Here is a 19,162-nt window from a genome sequence, read left to right as displayed (position 1 = left end):
GTAAGATTCCAGTCCTCATGATCCTCAATTGAACGATTATTGCTATTATTGAATTCATATACCACTTACATGCAAATCGACTTCTAAGTGGATTGTTGTTGACATCTGTCTGCCTCAAGAGACAAATGGAGTATGCCTCTGGGGGTGAAGTCAAACTGCTGTGTTAGCAGCACTGATGTGACCTCCCCAGAAGACAAGCCTGGGCAGTGTGTATGGAGGTCCTGGGCTGCCCAAATGACAAGAACCCTGTCTCAGCTTCACCAATGTGGTCCAAAGGAAAGCAGAGCAATACTTTTGGCACCATCCAACCATCTTAGGGACTCTACTCTGGGTTTACTCCTTAGCCTTTACTTCTTACGAAGATATCCTTCAAGGTAACAGAGGTTTAGGGTCAGAGTTTTCCTCCTCCTAGATGGGCTACCTTCCCAGGTTGATAAGCCCCATTTGCTCCTCACGTCCCTCTATAGCATGTCCAGAAACCACCTTCTTGACCATTGGACCCAGTATTGGTTGCGTCTGCTCAATCTGTCAGAGCCTGTCTTCACATGCAGGGGAAACCCCTAACTCACTGAGGGTTTAAGACCCATCAGCTACCCTCCCCTGGTTTAGCTAGCCAATCGAAGCCATTCACAGGGTGTGGCTGCTGCCACATGCTGACAGCTTCTAGGAGCTGCAATTTTAAAATATCCACACATAATGAAAATACATAATATTACCCAATAATGCCCACTACGAAAGTATAAAATGAAACAATCCTGTTTTTTAAAAAATAACAATTCCAACAGTTACAGCAATTTGATTGAAAAGTTCAGGGGAATGCTTGTCTGAACAGATGTCTCTTCAAGAGCCGGTGGAATGCCAATGCTGATGAGAAGAAGAGTTTGGATTTGATATCCCACTTTATCACTACCCTAAGGAGTCTTAAAGCGGCTAACAATCTCCTTTCCCTCCCTCCCCTACAACAAACACTCTGTGAGGTGAGGGGGGCTGAGAGATTTCAAAGAAGTGTGTCTAGCCCAAGGTCACCCAGCAGCTGCATGTGGAGGAGCGGGGAAGCGAACCCGGTTCACCAGATTACGAGTCCACTGCTCTTAACCACTACACCGACGCCTCTCATATTTCAGCAGGGATATATTTAGTATAGCAAATTGCCTTATACCAAGTCAGCCCAGTGGTCCATCTATCTCAACATTGCCTCCACTTATTGAAAGTGGCTTGCTAGGATTTCAGACAGGGGTCTCTCTCAGCCCTATTTGGAGATACCAGGAATTGAACCTGTGACCTTCTGCATGCAAAACAGAGGCTCCATCACTGAGCTAGGGAAAGATACGAGGGCCTCCATAGAGCCCATAAAATGCCACTTCCTGACTCCCACCAAATTAAGTCAAATCCTGTAATCCCTACAAGAGGACGGTTCCTCTCGCCCACCACCTCCTCTCCAGTCTCCAGGCATTTGAGTACAGTACAGTGGTACTTCAAGTTAAGTACTTAATTCATTCTGGAGGTCTGTTCTTAACCTGAAGCACCACTTTAGCTAATGGGGCCTCCTGCTGCTGCTGTGCCGCCGGAGCATGATTTCTGTTCTCATCCTGAAGCAAAGTTCTTAACCCGAGGTACTATTTCTGGGTTAGCGGAGTCTGTAACCTGAAGCATATGTAACCTGAAGCGTATGTAACCCGAAGTGCCACTGTATTGGCTTCTTACAGCAAGGACTTGAGCTTCTGCCATTCTACAGCCCCCTAATGTCTTATATTTCCCCCCTGAAATTAGGATTTGTTCAAACAAGGGAGTGCACTCGGATGCAAGACAGATTGTGCCAGTGTCCTCCTCATCACTTCTGCCAACTGCCCTATTCAGGCACCTGCTTATGGTGCAAATTATACCAGCAATGCCAAAAAGGCTTTGGAGTCGCAACACAAGGTAAATCTTTTCTTTTCTCTCTCCCTAGGGGACAAATGGTGATGGTAGAGACACAAAAACAAGTGTCTTCTGGTGTCTCAGAGCAGCAGGTGGGGGACCTCAGGCCAACAGGCATGGTGCAGCCCCCTAGACCTTTCAAAATGGCCTTCACAACCCTCCTTGGGCCACGTCCCTCACCGGCCCTGCTCTGCACCCTCCTCAAGGGCTTTTGCCTGGCTGGAATCTGTCCCTATTAGTGTGATTGGTGCATGTGGTCCTCAAATTTATCATCACAACAGCCCTGTGAGATAGGTTAGGCTAAGACACTGGGGCCACGTCCACCCAGCAAGCTTCATGGCTGGGCATGGATTTGAACCCTGGTCTCCCAGGTTGCAGTCCAACACTCTAATCTGGATGGAGAATGGAGAGGCATGTGTGTGAACTTCTGGCTTCGGTGTGACTTGAGATAGGAAATTGATGGCCTTTGGGGACTACATCTGCCGCCAGCCCCAACCAGCATGGCCAATGGCCTCTGGTCATTCCCAGAGTTGGTGAGACTCATTTGACGGCATTGAGAAAATGCCTTTAGATGTTGTTTTCCCGGTCCTGTGGAATACCCTGCCACAAGAGAATCAGCAAGTGCCTTCTGGGCCAAATGCCTGCTGAAAATTTATATTTTGCCAGGGCTATCCAGGCAATTAAGCGTACATTCCCCAACCTGACGGTCTACTGATGTTTGTTTTAAAAAATTCTTTTTGCTTTTAAATTTTTATGATTTTATGGTTTTTTGGGGGTTGGTTGTATGGTTTTTTTATATTGTTGTAAACTGCTGTGATTTTGTGTGTGTGTGTATATATATATATGCATATGTATATGTATATGTATATATGTAAAAGGTAAAGGTACCCCTGCCCGTACGGGCCAGTCTTGACAGACTCTAGGGTTGTGCGCCCATCTCACTCTATAGGCCGGGGGCCAGCGCTGTCCGGAGACACTTCCGGGTCACGTGGTCAGCGTGACAAAGCTGCTCTGGCGAGCCAGCGCAGCACACAGAACGCCGTTTACCTTCCTGCTGGTAAGCGGTCCCTATTTATCTACTTGCACCCGGGGGTGCTTTCGAACTGCTAGGTTGGCAGGCGCTGGGACCGAGCAGTGGGAGCGCACCCCGCCGCGGGGATTCGAACCGCCGACCTTTCGATCGGCAAGTCCTAGGCGCTGAGGCTTTAACCCACAGCGCCACCCGCGTCCCGCATGAAATATACCAGGGACTAAAAGCTGTTGCTCTACCCACATGACCTAAAACCTTCTGACCTTCTTACTGTAAAACTGAACCTGGGACCTTCTGCATGCAAAGCAGATTTTCTGCCCCTCAGCTATGGCTCTCCCATAGCTCAATTCCTGAAAGGCAATCAAGGCAGATACAGAGAGCGGCAGGTAGCAAGTCAGGTAGGAATGAGGCGCCAGGAAGCCAAGGAAGCAGAGCCAGAGCAGGCTGGGAACACGAAGGAGCGCAATCTCTGATCCGCATGTTGTAGGCGGTTTTGTTGTTGTGCAAAGTTCACTGGCAGGAAGGGGAAGTTTACACAGGGACGGGAAAGGGCAGTGGCCGATAATGCAGGGAGAGATTTGGAGCGTGGCAAAGAGCCAGTAAAACTTCTGTGCGGCTCAGGCAAAGAAATGCTAAACTTCACACACACAAAAATCTTTGGGAACAGTAGTCGTGCAGGATCTCTCCTGAATTAGGCCTCTGGGTGCCAGCTGCTGGGAGCTGCAGGTGGGCAGAGTGTTGTTGTAGAATCATAGAACTGTCGAGTTGGAAGGGATCCCAAGGGGTCATCTAGTCCAACCCGCTGCATCACGGTTCGAGAATCCCCGACAGATGTCTGTCCAACCTCTGTTTAAAACCCTTCAGCGAAGAAGTGGTATCGCAGCGCTTTTAAATGGACGGGGCGGCCAGTTGTATCCAACTAAGTCCTACTCAAAGTAAAAGGTAAAGGGACCCATGTCCATTAGGTCCAGTCATGACCGACTCTGGAGTTGCGGCACTCATCTCGCTTTATTGGCCAAGGGAGCCGGTTTAAACTTCCGGGTCATGTGGCCAGCATGACTAAGCTGCTTCTGGCAAACCAGAGCAGCGCATGGAAACGTCGTTTACCTTTCCGCCGTTGTGGTACCTATTTATCTACTTGCACTTTGACGTGCTTCGAACTGCTAGGTTGGCAGGAGCAGGGACAGAGCAACGGGAGCTCACCCCGTCTCAGGGATTCGAACCGCCGACCTTCTGATCGGCAAGTCCTAGGCTCTGTGGTTTAACCCACAGCGCCATCCGCGTCCCACTGAAATCAATTAAGTTCATCAGATCTGTTTATTTCAATTGGTCTGCTCTGAGTACAGCTGACACGGGGGACCACCTGAAATGTACAGGTGCTATTCCTCTCATTGCTTTATTTTAGGTGAGAAATTAGCCTGCTCCCCACTTTCCTGCGCTTATCCCAGGCTAGAACATCTAAGGAGAGACCATCACTTCTGAGGCGGGGTCTGTTCCCCTGTAAGACAGCCCATGTCGTCTGGAAGCTCTTCCTACTGTTTTGTCAAAGTTTCCTTTCTTATACTTTGAACTGCCATGGGTGCTGCCCTCTGGAGCGACGGAAGACTCATTTGCTCCATCGTCTAAGTTGCACCCGTCAAATATCCAAACATGGGCCATCATCTTTAAACCGTCGTGGCTTCCTCCCTCCGCCCCCTACCACAAATTCTGGGTGCCTGTAGTTTGTTAAGTGTGCTGAGAGTTATTCGGAGATTTCTCACACAGAGCTGCAACTCCCCAGATTCCCTATGAAGAGTGATTGATTGTTAAACCACTCTGGAAGGGGAATTGGGGGGGGGGGGGCTGTCCTAACAACTCTCAGAACCCTCAACAAACTACAGCTCCCAGAATTCTTTGGGGGAAGCCATGACAGTAGCATAGCTGTCAACGTTTCCCTTTTTTAAAGGGAAATTCCCTTATTCCGAATAGGATTCCTCACAAGAAAAGGAAAAAGTTGACCGCTATGGACATCGCTTCTCGGCCTTTTGGCTGAGATCAAGTATAGTAAATCTTCAAATGTATGGCTGTGAGTGTGGCCTTTATCTCATGTATCAACTTCTACAAATGCTGAAAACTCTCTCTGTTGAATATATGGGAAATAATTGTGTACAGCTGAAAACTCTGGCAGCATTAAGATAAGTTCAACAGTGTAAATAAGTTTTGATGGACATAATAATGGAATACTGAATGGTATAGTTTTTTGTAAAATATGCAGGGATTTATGATATGCAAAATGAACCGTATAAAGAGAAGAAGGGAAGTCATTGATATCTTAAGGATGTAAAAATGAGTACCATATTTTTCGCTCTATAAGACGCACCAGACCACAAGACGCACCTAGTTTTTTGACAAGGAAAACAAGAAAAAAAAAATTCTGAATCTCAGAAGCCAGAACAGCAAGAGGGATCGCTGCACAGTGAAAGCAGCAATCCCTCTTGCTGTTCTGGCTTCTGGGATAGCTGCGCAGCCTGCATTCGCTCCATAAGACGCACACACATTTCCCCTTACTTTTTAGGAGGGAAAAAGTGAGTCTTATAGAGCAAAAAATACGGTACTTTAAATGGTAAAACAGAAAATTTAATAAAAATTCTATATATATAAAAGAAACACACACTCTCTCTGTCTCTGTTTAAAAAGAGAGCTGGGGACCTGGGAACTACGGTTCCTTTGGGAGGTCAACTTCAAAGCATCTGGGTCTCGGATTCTGAGCCATTTTCCGCTCTCATGTTTCCATGGATGTGACTAACCAGAACTCTTTGAAAATGCCTGTTTGTTTGTTTGTTTGTAGGCACAGAAAATAGGGATGTGGAATGTGTGCCCTGCGGTCCAGGCACATTTTCAGATGTGGAGTCCCACAGCGCCTCCTGCAGGCCTCACAGGATGTAAGTTGCCCCATCTCTCCACCAAATATGCAGATACACAGGTGGCAGCCTTGCAAAGGATGCTAGCAGTCCTGCTTCTTCCTTTAAAGTTGAAGCGGGTTTTCGTGGTGATGGAGTACACAGACCCTTCTTGGACCTTAATTACTGGCAATGCAAAACCCAAGTGATCTTTAAGAACACACACACACAAACACATTCCTCTATAACCAAGCCTTTGGCTGATGAAACATTACATGGTCTTTTTAATGTGTTTGTTTATAGCTTTTTAAAAATGTATTTTGAGTTCTCGTTTTGTGTTTTTATGTTGTGAACTGCCCAGTGATCCCTGGATGAAGGGCGATACACAGATTTTAATCATAATAATTCCAGGTTTGGGAAGACTGGGTCCTGGGATATTCTGCATGCAAAACAGCTGCTGTACCAGTGACCTTAGTCCTCATTAGTTGCTGCCTTAAAGTTTAGTATTATTTTAAAAATATTAGCTGTGGTTCCAGAGGATTGGATAAGATGATCCTTTGGGTGCCTTCCAATTCTACAATTCTTTTTCCCCCCGAAATAATTTTTATTTGATTTTAGAAGTGTAGAATTATAACAATACAAAATACAAATCCATGTTTAGAGATTTCTCCGAATCTCTAGACTTCCCACTTTCCCATCCATGTGTCCTATTATCAAAAAATATTATCAACTGCATATTATTTCATCACCCAAATTTTATGTCTCTCCATTTTGTCCATAGTATTTTCTACATTGCAAGTGTTATTGGAATCCTGCTAATGTTTTCATTTGCTTACAGTGGTCTCTCAAGTAAATTATAAATTTTTCCCATTCTTTATTAAAGTTTTGGTCCTCTTGGTTCCTGGGCTTTCCGGTCAGTTTTGCCATTTCGGCATAATCCAGCAGCTTAGTTTGCCATTCTTCTCTGCAATTCTGCAATTCTATGATTGGTTTAACTGTCATAAACGTACACTTTCCTGGTTCTTGCTGGATTTTTCACTTTCCTTCTCCCATTTTTTTTGGCTCCTCGCAGTTGTGAATCAGAAATCACTCCCGGAAACAGCACCCATGATGCAGTTTGCAGCGATCTCGGTGCACCCGTTGGCACCGTGGCAACTCCTCTGCGCACCACAGTCACTGCAAAGAGTCGTTTGGTCACCAGGAGTCCGACAGGGAAGCCGGTTCTGCAACAGCCTCCGGCAGACATGTCTCAAATTGCTGGTGAGCATTGTGGGGGGCGGGGGAATTAACTTAACTTCTAGGCAGTGTGGGACGCGGGTGGCGCTGTGGGTTAAACCACAGAGCCTAGGACTTGCCGATCAGAAGGTCAGCGGTTTGAATCCCTGCTACAGAGTGAGCTCCCGTTGCTCGGTCCCCGCTCCTGCCAACCTAGCAGTTCAAAAGCACAAAGTGCAAGTAGATAAATAGGTACCGCTCTGGCGGGAAGGTAAACGGTGTTTCTGTGTGCTGCTCTGGTTCGCCAGAAGCGGCCTTGTCATGCTGGCCACATGACCCGGAAGCTGTTTGTGGACAAATGCCAGCTCCCTCGGCCTATAGAGCGAGATGAGCGCACAACCCCAGAGTCGGTCACGACTGGACCTAATGGTCGGGGTACCTTTACCTTTACAGTGTACAGAGTGAGCTGGGCTCACGTTCCTCTTTTAGAGAGGGGGACACAGCGCCACAGTGCCAGGTCTCAGGTTCAGTACTCGCCATTTCCAGGCAGGGGTCGGGATGGACTCGTTCGTTTGTAGTTCGTTCATAGTTTTTTCCCCACAAAGAAAATCATGCTCAAAGCAGCTTGCATCAAAGGAATGCATCTCAAACAACACAGGAGCCTGGATAGCTCAGCTGGCTAGAGTGTGGTCCTGATAGCGCCAAGGTTGCAGGTTCGATCCCCGCATGGGTCAGCTGCATATTCCTGCGTCGCAGGGGGTTGGACTAGATCAGTGTTTCCCAACCTTTTTTGGGCAAAGGCACACTTGTTTCATGAAAAAAATCTCGAGGCACACCACCATGCCAGATGGGGAAAGGTCACTTTTTACTTATGTAAAAAAAAAAAAAAAATAGTAACAGCATAGAAGGTAATGGTTAGGCTAGCATCCCTCTTCCAAATATGCTAGGTTTTTATTTGCAGGGACTGTTCTACATGGGAAAGCATTCAGCACTGTCATTCTCCCATCTGCCATCTGAATTGGTACTATTCTGGGTCACCTTACTCTGCTGCATGTGTAGATGAAAATGGCACCAAGTGTGGGGGAGGGGGCAGAACAGGTTTCAGATACAGGATATTAAGCATACACATACTTCAGATTGAACTGGTTGCTTGCTTTGCAAGTTTTCATTTCCCAAATGACTGCCTTGGCAAGCGCAATACCTACCAGGCTCAACGCCGGTCTCGCGCTGCCGCTTCCCGCGCTCTCAAGGACCCGGGAGGAGGAAGGCGTGAAGGGAATCCCGAAGGCGCGAAAACCTCGCGCATGCGCAGGCCTTCCGCCTGCGACAGCCCAGTAGGCCGGCCGAAGCGAGCGGCGATGGGATGTGGGAGGGAGCTCGCTCGCCGCCCCGCGTGTGCCTATGTGGGGCACGTTACAGCCCCGTGACGTCAGCGCCACGCAGGCAGCCAGGCAGGCAGACGGCGAATGATGACAATTTGGCCCTCTCTGAAGTGCTTCTCTGCAAGATATGGTAGGGTGTGTTACACAAGTAAACACTTGGAGGGTATGATAAAGAGAGCATTCCAAGAGTGACTTGGGATGCTATGAAGATGCTGCAAAAGTGGGCATGTGATTATTGCACGCCTTAAGCTAATGCTGAATACCCAAGAGTGTACAACTGGACTGCTGAATCCTAACTGGGTGTACTGAAAAGATGCTGGATGAGACCCAGACCAATAGTACCTGCAAAAGCAGCGTTATTAAAAGCAGCTTTCCCTTTGAACATCTCTTTGTTCAAAGTGCATCTGAAAGCCTAATGACCCACTGGTTCCTTAGGAGTGAGCTTTAATGCAAGGATTTTGATGTTAATCCATGGATCAGATGCGTGTGTGTGGATAATCGCATTGTTGGACAGTCCTTTCTGCCTGTTGGCCGTTAGCCAACGACCCCCTCCTCCGCCTGAATGAAATGTGCCCCGTGGGAGCGTTGGGACATCAGAACCACGAGTTATAGTTATAGGCACGTCCCAGGGCGAAGCAGGTTTGGAGGGAGGGGGTGCCTAAGAAACCATCGACGGGGTTGGCGAGGCGGCGTTCAGACTGGGCTGCAAACAGCAGCTGTGTAGCCTGGCCATAGGAAAGGCGAGCAGCTCCTTTTATTTCCTCCCTCGCAGCTGATTCCCCTCTCTCCTGCCACCAGATTGTGAAAAGGCTCGGAATTCAGCCTGAGGAAAACCCCAAGTCCCCACATTTCTAGTTTCCCGCGCCCTTTAAAGGGCGATACGAGCCCCACGGCAGGCAGGCAGGCAGAGCTGGGACGGGGGTTTCCAGGGGACACGGCAGCTCCTCGAAAGGCTTCTCTCGGCTGCGCTCAATCCTCCTCGGAGAGGATTTCCCCTCCGGTCCCATGCGTTCGTTTGGGGGAGCCCTCCGGCTGCTCCCTCTCCCGCCGCGCAGGAGCGATGCCTCTCTCTGGCTCTCCCTCCGCGCAGGCTGAGGGAGGGAGGGAGGGGCGCGTGTGACCCGTCTCTGCTGGGAGACCAAACCCAGCGAGGCAGAGTCGCGCGGAGGCGCCCAGGCAGCGCTGCCGGCTGCGAGGAGGAGCGCCAGGCAGCAGCAGGAGGCGCGGCCTCTCCTCGCCGCCGCCGCCCCGCCTCTCGCCGCCCGACTCGCCCGCCTCCCTCCAGGCAACATCTTGCGGCACACCAGGCAACGTCTCGCGGCACACTAGTGTGCCGCGGAACACCGGTTGGGAAACACTGGACTAGATGATCCTCAGGGCCCTTTATGACTCTACAATTCTATGTTTCTATGTAACAACAGACTACCTAGGAAGGTGGTGGGTTCTCCTTCGTTGGAGATTTTTAAGCAGAGTTTGGAGGGTCATCTGTCAGGGATTCTAAAGCTGTGACTCCTGCATTGCTGAGGGTTGGGCTAGATGACCCCTTGGATCCTTCCATGGGAAGGATTAGCAGGAGGAAGCAAATTAATAAAAATAAGGAAAGACTACAGCACAACACATTACAATTGCTACATGGGGCAGAAAAATAACATTATACGGTCCGTCAAGGCCCTCATCAATTTTCAAATGGCCCATGAAGAAAAGAACAAGTTTGAAAACTTAGCCTTGTAGGACTTCTGCCTCGATCCCTAAGGGTCTTCTTGGGTGTTAAGATCTGCCGAGGGGGCTCTCTTGGTAGTGCTGCCATGGTCAGGAATGTGGGGAAAGGTAGCCCAGGATGGGGGCCTTCTCTGTGGCAGCCCCTAAAGGCAGAACTCCTTCCCTTCAGAGGTGCACCCGGCTTCTGCCATGTGTTACAGATGCAACTCTTCGCTCTGCTCTTTCACTCTTAAGGTGTTTTGTTTCGGGGACCCATCACTTTTGGCGAAATCCAGAACCCCTGCTCTTGTTTTGGTTGGGACTGTTGTACTTTGTTTCGTAACCGTTTGATTGCATAACTTCTTTTATAACTGTATTGCTGTAAACCTGCCATGGGAAGACTGGTTAGGAAATAAACAAATAAAAGATCACAGCTAGATAACACATGTTGGGTGCTTTGAGCACTTAGAAGTGCAGTAAAAAAACCAACGTTAAGGGTTGCTACTACTACCATTATTATTATTATTATTATTATTATTATTATTATTATTATTACATGTCATCCACAACAGAACGACAAAAAAAAAAAAAAAAAAGACATTTCACCTTGGCTAATTTTGAGGACTCAGATTTAGACCCTTCTTCTTGAAGTCCAGTCTAGGTTTGATAAGGTGGCATAAAATTCGATTTCTCCCATCATTTACATTTTTGAAACTGACTCCCCCCCTCACCCAGTACACTTCAAAGTTTCCAGGAATGTGACATCTTAAAACCCTAGTGTTTTCCAGACGGAAATTGGAAGCGTTGGAAGTTGTGTTTTTCTGGGTTTTGCATTGGGGTTCCTAGCACTGTCGTCGTTTGTCTTCCCAGGTTTGGTGGCCGGAGTGGCGTGTGCCATATTTGCACTGATCGGAGGGACTTGTGCCTGCTTTGTTCTGAGGAAAAAAGGTGAGACGTGTGAAGAATTGCTGAGGAAATAACTAAACCACATCATGGCTGCTGCATCCCTGACTAAGAGAGCCTCAGAACCCCTAGTGGTGTCTTGCACTCAGAGCTCCCCCTGGTGGGGAACATATTCAAAGTCCTCCATTGTCCTCTCTTTCATTATGTTGTTGTTGTTTAGTCGTTTAGTCATGTCCGACTCTTTGTGACCCCATGGACCAGAGCACGCCAAGCACTCCTGTCTTCCACTGCCTCCCGCAGTTTGGTCAAACTCATGTTGGTAGCTTCGAGAACACTGTCCAACCATCTCGTCCTCTGTCGTTCCCTTCTCCTTGTGCCCTCCATCTTTCCCAACATCAGGGTCTTTTCCAGGGTGTCTTTTCTTCTCATGAGGTGGCCAAAGTATTGGAGCCTCAGCTTCACGATCTGTCCTTCCAGTGAGCACTCAGGGCTGATTTCCTTAAGAATGGATAGGTTTGATCTTCTTGCAGTCCATGGGACTCTCAAGAGTCTCCTCCAGCACCATAATTCAAAAGCATCAATTCTTTGGCGATCAGCCTTCTTTATGGTCCAGCTCTCACTTCCATACATCACTACTGGGAAAACCATGGCTTTAACTATAGGGACCTTTGTTGGCATTATAAGCCCCCATTTTGTTTGTTTTGTTTTGTATACAGCGGGTTCTCTCCTGTCTTCCATTATACAGTTCAACTCTTTACACCCCTAGTACAGTGTTCTCTCCTGCCTGTGTTTCCATTCCTCTCTGTTGCTGGCTTTCCACTAGGCATGGCAACCCTAGACTCTTCTGTCCTATTACTGCATTGCAAGTGGCTGGACTAGACGATCGTTGGGGTACCTTCCAACTGTACAATCCTATGTCTCTTTTTTATTATTAAATGATATTTATTAAGAATTTTAAGATTACAAAGAAATAGAGAGAAAAAGAAGGAAGAAAGAAAAAAAACAATAGAAAGGCAAACAGCAGTCAAACAATACAAATCGATAAAAATCAAAATAAAAAAAACAAAGACGAAACACATAACACATCAAAATCAAAAAACAAGAATAAACCACAAAAATTTAAAAACAAATCCAATATTCCCAAATCCTTAACTGTCATGATCTTGTTTCATCGACCTCCTCACACCTCCCTTTTCTGTATTCTAGTTGTTAATTATAACAGCAAATCCTTTCCATTTTTCATAATATCCTGTCATTAAATTACCTTGATCTATTTTGACCTATATTACATAAAAGACCCTAAAATTTAAAACTTAAATCTTATTTATACCAAATTCTCCTAACCATAGCATATTCTTGCAAAGTTCTTTTTAACATTTCTGCTAAAGCCAAATAATTTCGTTCCAACATTTTTCTAATATTCATTAATTTTTCAGAACAATCCTAAATAATTTTTTTAAAAAAACTTTCTTCCAATCTTCATCCAACGTCTCTTCCTCCTGGTCCCGGGTTTAGTCAGTCCTTTCTATCCCATCCATCTAGTTCATTAACCTGGTAATCTTATGTCCGAGGCCCTTAAGTCTCTTCCATGTCCCTTCCGCAAATCTTCTTCATATTTATAACTGTACTTTACTTTGTTTCCTGCTCCTTTCACTCGTGGAAACTCCAATTTAACAATATTTTTGTCCCTTCTCGACAGATCAGCCCCTTTTCCATAGTCCACACTGAACTCCATGTGATTTTTAAAGACATGCTTCAAACCCCCTCCAGAGTTGAGGACCCCCACATCCCCAAACTCCTCACGGCTCATTGCCAGACTTGAAAAGTCAAAACATCCCTGCATAGGGGGGTCTATCCAGCCCCCCATTTCCAAGCCAAATACAACTCTATCTCTCCAAATCTGGCTTTTTCCAAGTTCATTTGTCAGATCCAGCAACTCATGTTCCTGCTGGGCCACATCTCCCTCCATCTCTGCCACCCGAGGTCCAACAACAACCTCCTCCTTCATCTGATCTGTCAGAACACAAGTTGGTTCCTGGGTGGGTTCTATATAGATACCCACTGCCTGTCCAAAATTTCTAATCGCAACAGTCATCAAATCCGTCTTCTCATGTAACTGTTCCAGTAAAGCACTTGTCTTGCAGAAAGCACGCACCAGAGCCTCTGAGTACATTGTTATGCAAGGTCAGAAGTCTGTTCCCACGGTCTTAATCTATTTGCAGCTGCAAAGCTCCCCAGTTCAAATTCAATAACAGTTTCACAAGCTCCCTCTAGGGGAAAAACTTCTATTTGTATCCATCTCTTTTCTTTTCTTTTTTTTCAAAAGTAGATCAAGCAACAAAGTTTCCTTTTTCAGATATTTTGTCAATATTTGTTCCTTTAAAATGCGAAGGAGAACAATGGAATCACTATGTTTCTCTTCTTTTGACTGTCTGTCAAAAACATTTGTCTGTAGTCAATGAACTTCCCAAAAGCTTCTGTCCTGACACCCCGCTCCCAGGTTCAAGACGGTGGAGAATTACTTTTCTTTACACTCTCTTCTGCAGGTTTAAACAATCCGGAAAAAATCCCCCCTCTTCTCCTGCTTCCGAAGGGGGTTCAGTACTTTTAAATGATGAAAGTTGATCCTTTGCGAACGATTTTTTGAACTCTAGTTTACCATGTCTTTGCTTTAATCTATCTACAAGAAACGGAAGGCTGACTTCCTGTTTAGACCTTCCCGTTTCAGTGCCAATTGAAGAAGAATTTCTCAATCCAATTTTCCGTTCTACTCACTGGTCGTTGTTTAAAGTCCAATTGCCCAAATTTAATCTACTCACGGGTAGTTGTTTTTGTAGCCAAATTGTCCCAGGAAAAAGGTAGCGCTCTCCGGCAACGGCTGTGCGGCTTCGCTCCACGGAAGAAGCAGTTGACTCTCAGCATCACGCCACTCGACCCGCTTCGCTCCGGAACCCGTAATTGGGTTCCTTTACGGATTGGGGGGGCGCGAAAGGTGCCCACCGAGTCCCATGGTCACAGGCTTCATCCGCCTGTGATTTTTTAAAGGGTCCCCGCTTCGCCGTAGAGGAACAGACCCGTTTTCCGTGGAGCCAGTCCCTCCGGATCAGAGGGAATCCGCCATTGCCGATGGCGCCACCCCGGAAGTCCCTGTACAATCCTATGTCTCAGTGATCTTACCAGAGTTTACTTACATAGCTTCAGAATACTCTGGCTGCCTGCTGCCCCAGCTTTCTCTCTTTCCCAACTTTCTGGAGGGGACAGTATTATATCTTGCAAGAGCTCTTAGCCGGAAATGAGAGAAAAGAATGAGATCGGCATCTTGACTATGCTCCCAGCGGCAGTGAACACACCAGCTTCCAATAAATGACAACGGATGTTGCTGGACAGCTCCAGATTCTTGGAATTTGGAGCACAGAAAACCAGGCAGCCCAATGGATAAGAACAGATGTTCTCTTAGTAACTGTGCAACATAATAAAAGGATATTTTAAACCAAGACTCAAAGATTTAAGTTGGGTAGGAACAGGAAAAAAAATGTTTCTAAATATTATAAGAAAATAAAATACAACTTTAACACAATGTGGAAACATAAGCATGCAGTCGAAACGGAGAAAATCACTATGATAACACAATGACAACTTAACCTGTTCTGTTTATGTCTGAGACTGATCAAAATACTTACATGACCAACGAATAGCAACAAATTTAGTCAAAGGCTTTTAGACCCAATTGGCCTCCTTCAGCAGTTATGGGAGAATTACTATGTACAATTTGGTTACCGAGAATGGGTCCAATAGGTTAGTTTTTCTAAATGATATGAACTGGCCATTCCTATAACTCTTTCTAGGCACATGCAATGCTAATTGGCATAGGTAGTTGAAGTATTCTGATAATTGTGTCTCAAGAGCTACACCTTTGGGGCATCTTCCAATCTACAGATCTCTGCTTGTCAGCTCCCCACCAGTGACCATAGCGGTGCTTGCTAAAGCCACTACCGACCTAAAGAGGGGGTGGGGTTGCGGGCTCACGCCCCCATCATCAATCTCGCGGGGCTAGCGTCAGCCCCGTGAGAAGCAGGGATTCCCCCAGCTAATTAGTATTCACCGCCCACAGCGGCAGCCAATCGGCTGTCGGTAAGGGCGGGCCTCCCGGGATCACTTAAGGTCGGGGCAGCCCCGGCTCGCCCCTTTTCGTTCCAAAATTGCAGTACTAGGTCCACCCGAGGCGCTGGTCATCCAACTGGGCGAGAACGACCTAGCATACAGAAAGGGGGTGGACATAAGGTGGCACATTGTCAGCGATCTGGAGGCGCTGCGGGCAGCGTGTCCAAAGCTCACAATCATATGGTCATCTTTGCTGGAGAGGCGCTGTTGGCGAGACGCCACTAATCCTGTGGCCGTTAATAGAGCCAGGAGGATCCTGGAGCGCTCTGTGGCGCGTAGAGTGACTGCAATGGGTGGGCGGGTCATCGAACACCCTGGCATCCATTTTAGCAAGGAGGCACTCTACCGCGGGGATGGCGTGCATCTTTCTGATGATGGTAACAATGTCTGGCTGGCCGACATCTTTAACGGGATTAGGGATTGGTTATAGGTCTGAGGGTATTGGCGGCGAGCCAGGCTCGTGTGGCGGTTAGGCATTGGCAGGGGTATTGTTATGGAAATGAGGTCGGGGGGGAGGAACGCCATCACCTCCCCCAAAGCTTGAAGGGTAGTTCGTTAAAGGACTCCGGGGGGCGTCGCCTCGTCCGAAACCTACAGAGGCTAGGGCCTAAAGCGCGCTCCCGAGCGGTAACCTCTTGGGGAGCGCCTACGGATGTACATCTGGGGGGCTCCCCCTGTTGGTGTTTAACCCTTCCCGGTTAGACCGGATAGTCTGGTAGGGCCAATGCCTAAAGCCAATACCGCTCTTACCTGTAATCAATAAAGTTGTGGCCATTTTCGCCCATTAACCTAAAATTTTGGTGTCCGGTGTCTTTATTTACTTCATCTTTGGGATGGGGCGGGAATTGCCACGCAAGTATTGTGGCATCAGGTGATTGTCAGGTGGGCAGCTTCAGCCCAACTGTCAAAGTTGCCCACAGGGGTTGAGGAAAGATGGATCTAGTTCCCTGTCCTTATCCTGGTTTATAGCTAAAAGATGGGAAGAAATGAGAAGCTGAGAGAAACTGAAATTGACAATTCATCTATCCCTCTGTGGGCTTTTGCAGGAACTAGTTTTGCATGAAGGGAGGTTAATTTCTAATTTGTGATTTTTCTCTTTGGCAGGCCACCTTTATGTACTGCCTTTTGCCAAGGAAAAACAGGTGAGTGACAGCCTCTCTATAATCTTGTATTTTCATCTCCAACTATACCAAGCATGGACGCTCCTCCCTGTGTGCCACAGACAGCATCTGTGGGCAGCCCCAGTGCACCTCTGCAAATCTCCACTGCACCAGGTCACAGAGTCCATGAGGCATCCTCCATTTTAATTACCCATAAGGCCTTACATGGTGTTTCTCATATAGAACCATTTTAATATCCCGTAATGCCTTGGAGCACTATCAAAACCTTCCTGAGGCAAATTCTTAATAATAATAAGAAGAGAAGAAGAGTTTGGACTTGATATCCCGCCTTTCACTCCCCTTAAGGAGTCTCAAAGCGGCTAACAATCTCCTTTCCCTTCCTCCTCCACAACAAACTAAAATAAAAATAAGAAGAGAGTGGAGGTTATAGGAAGCTACCTTATACAAAGTCAGACCGTTAGGGTTGTGTCAAACATTGGTTCTTTTCAGAGTACGCCCATTGAACTAATGGAGATGACTAACTTTGGTCTGTTGGACCATATGCAGTGAAATAGATTTGCAAGCAAGGGGATTTTTGCTTGCCCAACAAAACTTGCCTTCTCCTTGCGTGCTGAGGTCCCCAAAACACCCTTACCCCAATAACTCACACATCACACATGAATTTTGTTTAAGGTTTTTGGCATAATTTTGGCCACAACTTTATTTGCATACAAATTGTGAGTGGTTGCTTAGGCATTGGTTACGACTAGCTGTCCCTCCCGCCTTGGGGACAGCACTGGCTCCCGGATTCCAGCGGAAGCCAGTGTGGAGGAACAAGTTCAGGGATAGGCGGAGCTGCGACACAGACCCTCAGCTTCTCCCCGCATGCTCCTAGGGACGTACACGGCCCAAGCCCGATTCCAGGGGTTTGGACGAAAGGATGGTAAGTCCCTGAATTCCTTTAACGGAATTCCCGTGCAGCAACCTCATTGGAGGGGCAGGCACAGCCAATCCATACCCCTCCACCAACCAATTTAAACCAATGCCTAACCGCCAACCTTACAAGTTGTGACGTATTGCTAAGCAGTAGGCAAAACCCAAGAGGCACACACTAATCAGCCAAATGGTAAATTCCTACTGGGCCCCCGCACCAAGGCGGACGACCCCATGACAGGCAAAGCAAGGTCAAGCGCAAGCCCAACAAGGGAGGGCGGGCGGGAGATCCGATGTCCACAGCGAAAGAGAAAGTACCCTGCTGTGGACCTTCCTTAAATAACCTCTGACCCCTCCCCCAAAATTGCAACATCAAATTTGCCCCAGCAACACCAACTCCAGCCAAAAGTAGGCCCCTCAATCCAATCCACCTAATTACTACAGGGTGCTTTGTCCTACCCATCCGCAACACGTGTTCTCCTTTAGTGAGAACACGCTTTCCCTTTGCAGTCCCCAAATCTGCTCTGGTGAGTTGGGGGGAATCCCCATAACAGATTGAGGGAGGCACATAGCGAGATGGAGGGTAAACTCCATTGGGTATCCCAACGTCCTTGCACCTGTGGATCTACTTCTATTAATGTCAATGGGTCCACTCTGAATAAAAGCACTTGGTCCATATAGCTCAGTATGGTCCAAGTCAGCTTTCTCCCAACCTCTTGGCCCTTCAAATCAAAATATATCCCATCATCCCCCTGCTGGGGTGTGGATCTCGCAGCAACTGACCAAGAATGCCAGCTTCTGATGCCTGGCCCTGTGAAATGCACTCTAGCTTCTGCAATGACTGTCTGGTCATCAGCCCTCAGCTAAATATTAACTGTGGCCTGCAGTTTGGGTTAGAGTATTCAGTGATAATACTCAGGCAAAGGTGAATATAGATAATTACAACTCCTCCACTCTGCACTGGGGGGTCGCCAACCTTTTTGAACCAGTGGGCACATTTCAAATGTTGTGTGTGTGTTGGAGGTGCCAGCCGCAAAATGGCTGCCATGGTGTGGCAGGGCATAACACAAAAAGGCCGCCATTAGGGATCATGGCATAACGTAAAATCAGAGAGACAACCACCCCCAACCCTTTTACGCAGAGACTTTATTCCAGAATAATTCAAGCTTCTTGTTTCATTGAAAATATTGATCTCTCTCACATACTGGTGCCGGCTAAACATAACAGGACTAAAAACACAAGGTGGCTACATCACGACCACTCTCAATTCACATAAATTGTTTGAAAGGTACTTGCACATTTTGCCTCATAACTTTCTGTTTAGGAGGACTTCTTTAAAAATGAAAACTCAGTCAGGGGCACCTGCTGATGGTCAATTACTTGAACACAAAGTCGGTGTGTCTCTGACACCTCTGTCCTTCATTGCTTTCTAGTCGTTTTCATGTCCCGAAAAAGCACCCACCAACTGGCATCAGGACACCAACGCTCTGCAGCAGGAGGAGCAGAATCTCCTTCAGGTCTCCGCCTCAAGCAGCGGGTCTTTAGATAGCCCACCAGCCTCTGAGAAAAGCAGCGGGGTCAGCAGCGAGGGCACTTTAAGCACCGACACAGAGAGGACTCAACAAAGATCTTCTCCATCAAATACCTGCGTGCATCACAGCGGCGCAAACTCAAGTAAGGAACTCCCCTGAGCATGCTACTTGTACTCATTTATTCCATTTATCAGTTGCCCAATAATAGTGTGGTTTAAATAGGTATATTGATCAGTTACAAAAGAAAAGTGCAAATATAGCAAGAAAGAAAACAAAGAGTCAAAAATATAAAGCAGAAAGTGTCACGGCACGGAAGGACAAAAGTGCACAGGTCCAGTGCAGCTCCAAAGGGACAATAGAGTGTCCTCCTTACAAATAATAAAGATACAGTGGTACCTCAGGTTACAAACAC

The 19,162-nt window shown here is 47.2% G+C and overlaps 1 protein-coding gene across 2 annotated transcripts in view; it reads left to right on the top strand.

Moving 5' to 3' along the window:
• Positions 1-19,162, top strand: part of LOC114602604 (tumor necrosis factor receptor superfamily member 1B) — a 47,964-nt gene that overhangs the window by 25,203 nt on the left and 3,599 nt on the right. For both annotated transcript variants that reach the window (XM_028741024.2, XM_077931281.1), the window contains exons 4-9: positions 1,771-1,920; positions 5,775-5,868; positions 6,899-7,086; positions 10,992-11,069; positions 16,290-16,327; positions 18,652-18,892. In XM_028741024.2, the coding sequence (XP_028596857.2) occupies positions 1,771-1,920; positions 5,775-5,868; positions 6,899-7,086; positions 10,992-11,069; positions 16,290-16,327; positions 18,652-18,892 (789 nt within the window). The remainder of the gene's footprint in view (positions 1-1,770; positions 1,921-5,774; positions 5,869-6,898; positions 7,087-10,991; positions 11,070-16,289; positions 16,328-18,651; positions 18,893-19,162) is intronic.

The sequence above is a fragment of the Podarcis muralis genome, chromosome 7 (assembly GCF_964188315.1).
Source record: "Podarcis muralis chromosome 7, rPodMur119.hap1.1, whole genome shotgun sequence".
Taxonomy (NCBI): Eukaryota; Metazoa; Chordata; class Lepidosauria; order Squamata; family Lacertidae; genus Podarcis; species Podarcis muralis.
The sequence above is the reverse complement of the archived record's forward strand: the minus strand, read 5'-3'. Positions and strand labels throughout refer to the sequence as shown.